The following is a 5618-nucleotide window of genomic DNA, read 5'->3' as shown; positions in this document are numbered from 1 at the left end:
AGTTTTGATGCCTTCAGTAATAATCTACAATGTGAATAGTAATGAAAATGAAGAAAACGCATTGAATGAGAAGGTGTTTCCAAACTTGTGGCCTGAACTGTAAATTAAAAAGTAGAGTTTATGTTTTAAGTGAGAGGAGGCCCAGATTAAGGTAACGTTGATCCTAGTTGTCTATGATGAAAAATGAGAAAGCTATTTACAAAGAAAAGGGCTACAACAGCTCATGGAGCACTATTGCATCATTTAAAAAAGGAGATCCACATTCAAATTGATTTAGTTCACTTGACTTAGTCACTCACAATGCCATACATCATACAATACACATTCTCTATTTAATAATTTCATATTCCATGTTATCCATTTAAACATTGTTTTAATAACAGTAGATGTCTGTCATTAACCATGTTTGTGGGATTATGCACAGGCATCTGATCTACTGCATCTGCGACCTGCTGCTGGAGTTTCTGATCCCCGAGTCGAGCGATGAGGCCTTCCAGGAGTCTCTGCTGCAGAGCCTGGCCAAAGACACAGAGAGGGACAATCCTCACATATGATTGGCACATTATAACACCCTGATGCCTCCCAGTTGTAGGCAATTGATGGATAAAGTGCAGTACATGTGTATATGGGTTGTGACATATTGATAATGGCGTAATAATAATAATAATAAAATAATAATAAATAATAATAAATTGAATTTATACAGCGCTTTTCACAAACTCAAAGCGCTTAGCCACTAGAGTCCCCAGGGTGATGGCACAGGATTGCAGCAGGCATCACCTGATTGGTCAGTGAAAATAGGAAGCTAATCAAGTCCACTAACTTCCTTCCTTCCTTTCTTCCTTCCTTCCTTCCTTCCTTCCTTGTGACTTGCGTTAACATAAAGATGAGAAAGACAAGAATTGTGTGAAGATTTCTGTTACACCTAAAGACGACACATCAGAAGGAAACAGTTGGTTATGCTGGCTCCCCCAGTCCTTCAACATCTGTGCTTATTTTCAACTGGCTCATGGGATCTAGCGCAAATGTAAAGTTATATTAATAAATAGGCAATTAGGCCACGTATACCTCCAGGCAAAACACAAGCAGGTGGTCTGTAACGATTGCTTGTTTTTTGTTTTTATTGATGTAATTATTCATTCAATCATTCAGTGAGAACTTGTTTCTGAGGCTTTTCGCCTGGTGAAATTATACCTAACGTATGTTTGAGAGTTTCTTCTGACTTTTTATGATATTTTTAAATCAACAATTGATGTGTTTCACTGTTTCTCAGAAGTCTGTGTTTAGATTGTTTCCCTTCGTCTGATGATTGGTATCCTAGACTTCTCAATGTGATTCGTTCCTTCAGCTGAGTAGTGTGACAGCTATCAGTGAAATCATCTGTGCTCTAAAAAGACGAGCCAGGTCATTTGTTTCAATATTTGACCTTGAATAGACTTTGTTTTCTGTAAGTCAGTAAACTGCACAGCTACAATTTGTTCACTTATGGCTACTTTGTTTTGCTAGTACATTTTCATGTCTGTCTCCTTTGGGCTGAAATGTCTATTCATTACATTACATGTCATTAAGCTGACGTATATATCCAATGCGACTTCCAATCAAGGGCTTTCAACCATGAAGGTACTAACTCGGACAGCAAGAATCAAGCGCAAGGACATTAGCTTCAAATAAGCAAACTACAAGACCTTATTTCATTTATGTGCATATATTTTGATTTTAAAGTTAACTCTTGCATCATGTAGCTTTAAAGTCAAACTTTAAAATTGAATAGCCATAACAAGGATGTCTGGATTTGCTTTTATGTGACCGTCTGTGGGAACCAACCTTAAATGAACGAATGAGTCAGACAGAGCACTACATGTGTGAAAAGCGCTTGAGAGTTGACTCATGTAGCCTTCTTTAAATAATTAACCTGAGATCCCAGACTGAAATCTCATTAATAAAAGAGACTTAACATAAGTGAGTGAGTGCAGGCAGTGTTATTCTTCCCATGATCTTTTGATCCTGACCAACCTTTGAAAAATACTTGCTGCTTCAGTCTTTTTGATGAGGCTATAATAGTGTGGAAGATTAACACCTCTCTGCATGACTTATTAAACCATAGTAAAAAAAATAAAAAGCAGCTACAGTATGAAGTGTTTCCATATGGCAACATAACATTATCGCCACAGGATGTGAAGCCAAATTTTCTTGTCATAATAGTTTGCTCAAATTTATGTATTCCAAAAAAATGTATTAGTGTCTGTTTCCGGGCCTTTGTGCCATGAATGCAAAGGCAAAACTCTGTCCATGCACAGACTGAATTCGGCCTTCTTTATTAAATACGGGTATTTTGACTATTTTTTATGGTGCGCCTTGTTGTGTGCCAAACCAAAAGGATGGGAAACTGTTTTTCAGACTCTAATCACGTAAGAATCAAAGCAGAATTTGGCAGATTTGCTGACTTTGAGACTCATAAATTCCCACAAACCAAGAGAGTTTGCATATTCAAACCTGTGAAACAGTTGTGAGTCGGGTAGCCTTTTAAAAATGTAATCATAATGATTGTTTGCTTGACTAAACTCTATGATGGCTAGGGAACATTTTTCCTGACTTTTTTAGGGCTTTATGTGGCCCAAACTGTAAGTGAGAAAGCTATATCTGACTCCTTCGACTGAATAAAAGCAAGTCAACAAACTCAACGTGTCTGGCCCTTGATGTGATTCTCATTTTCCAGTGTGGCCCTTAGAGAAATAGAGTTTGCCATTTCCGGTTTAGAGGATCTTTGTTCCAGCTAGCAGCCTCAGATGAAGCGGCGCTGGTCACTAGTATCTTCTGGCCAATAAAAAGTCTTGAATATCAATGTGGGCGGGGTTGACCTTTGGCCGGTGTGTGTGCGTGTGATAAATGTGTGCGCTGTACGCAAACCACGGCGCAGTCGAGGTTCAGAAATATTCCGATTTTGTTGGGAAATATAAACAATGTCAGGCTATCAGTTTAAATAACTAACAAGTCACAGCAACAACAAAATAATCCACAGTAAGAAACCACAGTTTAAGAATATAGATAGATAGATAGATAGATAGATAGATAAGAATATAGATAGCTTAAATGTCGCTCAAACAGCAGGAGAATCGAACGATTGTATTATTTATTCTTCCATCATGGATGTAACAGTTACTTGACAGTTTCCTCCTCGATATTTTCCCAAAAATAAATTCAGTCCTTAAGGGTCAAACTTAAAATGAAATCTTGCGTTTTTCTACAACAAACAGAATTAAAACGCGTCTTCGGGTCATCAATAACCAACCGGACTTTACTGTCACTGGAACATGAAGTGTCAGATGATATCATGGATCCATATTCAGTTTCAAGCCAGGCCGCGTGCACCTTCAGCATCTCTCCCACAAGCCAAGGTAAGAAAAGATGCTACTTTTATGCCCGCCGTGGCCGTTGCATGATACCGTGGTTATTAATAATAAATACGATGCGTTCACTTTGCGATGCACATTTGTTTCCATGTGTTGTCTTTGCATTAAGCGGTTAAGTTCATCGTTCTCTGCTTGTTTGAGAAGACTGTAACCCGCGTGGCTTCTTGATGGTGTTTTGTCTGGCTGGTTTATCAGCTGTCGTCTTTGACTCCGAGAGCCTGTTATGTCGAGCCAGTGCTCATTATAATATTGATAAATAAAAGAAATATGAAGGTTGTTTTGTGGTATGAAAGCAGGGTGGTCTTGGAAAATGTAGACTCTGGAAAAAAAAAAAAAAAAGTTTTTTACTGGCCTGCCAATGCCACAAGAACACATTCATTTTAAGATAATGTTGTTAAGGATAGCCTACCACAACCATTTCAGACTTGAGGGGAAATCACCTGCATCAGAGAAAAGTAGAAATGACCTTATTAAATCCGTTGCATTACATGCAGCCTGACAGACATGTCTTACTGAGTGTCCTGTGTAGAGAGTTGATGATGTGCCAGCTAAGGGCAAACACTGAGTCATCCACTCTAAACGGGGCCTGGAGCCCTGCAGACAGACATACCCCTGAACAAAAACCCAAATGGGGTTGTAACCTTTAATAAGAATGAAGAAGGTAAAGTTTAAAAACAATATTTTTCTTCTGCTGTCTTCTTCAATTGTGTTTAATAATAATAATTGGAGATATAGGTGGTTGAATAGACATAAACCATCTGATGAACGTAACTTTATGAGGCAACGTGTTTGTCCTGATTTCCTGTGTTGCTAAGGAAACAGTGGATACAGGGGCTGTAACACAACATGATCACTTATGGAATATTTAAATGGTTTCCAGGCTTCAAAAAGATGCTGAAGGTAAACTGCTGTCAGCCAAAATCAGTTAGGTCCTTCATCACATACAAGCTCAAAGATCTGACATAGTCGGAATCAGTTCCAAGCTCAGAGATAACCAAGGAGGCAGGCTTGCTGACAAATACACAAAATACAATGCTATAGTGCATAAAGTGTCATCTACTTATCACTTAACTCAAGGTAGAAATATCTGGAATGATCCGTTTTACTGAAGATTCAGCAGTAGGATTCGTGCTTTGTGCAACAGAAATACAATCAAATTAAATCTGTGACAATTTCAAAACAGTAGTCCTGCAACAAATACCATTATTGTGAAGCATTAAGATGACACTTTGACTAAACGGCGAAGTTGTATAAAGGGTGGACACAATAACAGGAACAACACAACACAATCCAAACATCTGTGTCGTTTTCCTGATGCTGACGTTCACATATAGAAACTTGTGTTAGATGTCAGTATATTGTGTGCCCTTTGTTTCTACATGCAGTTCAAAAGAATGCCATAAATTGGAACTTAGGAACATTAGGAACAACCCACTTCCTTTCTCATGATATCATGGGCTGATACTGGCCGGCTCCCACCTCCTATCTCATGCTTTGGGACTTCACTGGCAACCAGAGGAGACAAAATGCTTAAGCTGCATTGATGGTGGTCCCATACGTGTCAAAGTCATAGCAGCTGTATTTGTTTTTTTTACACAAATCTCCCTATGGAACACACCTGTGAAATTTCACAACTAATCTCTGACTGACATGTGGACTGCTACAATCTCAGATTCCTCTACTAATACTCTTCTTTAGACACCACTTCTGCTGCTGCCTTTTCTTTTTCTCCACTGTGTCCTGGGCTAGAAATCCCCAAACCTGCAGCTGCAGACCCAAACACACCTGGGGCTTCCACTCCACCTCCTTCTTCTTCTTCTCCACCCAGCTGTAACATGTCCCCTTCAGCTGCTCATCCCACTACAACTGGCCAGCCCCCCTGTCTTTTACAAGAGATGATGTGAGGGCGGATCTAAGGAGACTGCGGCCAGGGAAAGCAGCGGGTCCAGACGGTGTGTGTTCGAGATTACTAAAGGACTGTGCAGCTCAATTAGCAAAGCCTTTCCAGAAGCTCTTCAACTTAAGCATACTGTCGGTGAAAGACCCGGCGCTGTGGAAAATATCTTGTCATGTACCGGTGCTCAAAATAGGACGCCCGGTGGAGGAGAATGACAACAGGGCGGTGGCGTTGACATCACACATTATGAAGACCCTTGGAACGGCTGCTTCTCCGCCACGTAAGACCACATGTTGCACAGGAACTAGACC

The 5618-nt window shown here is 39.9% G+C and overlaps 1 protein-coding gene across 1 annotated transcript in view; it reads left to right on the top strand.

Annotated features, from left to right (window-relative positions):
* snx19a (sorting nexin 19a) overlaps positions 1-820 on the top strand; it is a 9614-nt gene extending 8794 nt beyond the window's left edge. Inside the window, exons 12-13 of the mRNA XM_032533951.1 lie at positions 425-651; positions 727-820. Coding sequence (XP_032389842.1) covers positions 425-554 — 130 coding nt within the window. The 3' untranslated portion in view covers positions 555-651; positions 727-820. The remainder of the gene's footprint in view (positions 1-424; positions 652-726) is intronic.
* Positions 821-5618: the final 4798 nt, after the last annotated feature.

The sequence above is a fragment of the Etheostoma spectabile genome, chromosome 13 (genome assembly GCF_008692095.1).
Source record: "Etheostoma spectabile isolate EspeVRDwgs_2016 chromosome 13, UIUC_Espe_1.0, whole genome shotgun sequence".
In the NCBI taxonomy this organism is placed as follows: domain Eukaryota; kingdom Metazoa; phylum Chordata; class Actinopteri; order Perciformes; family Percidae; genus Etheostoma; species Etheostoma spectabile.
This window is presented reverse-complemented; position numbering and strand designations above follow the sequence as displayed.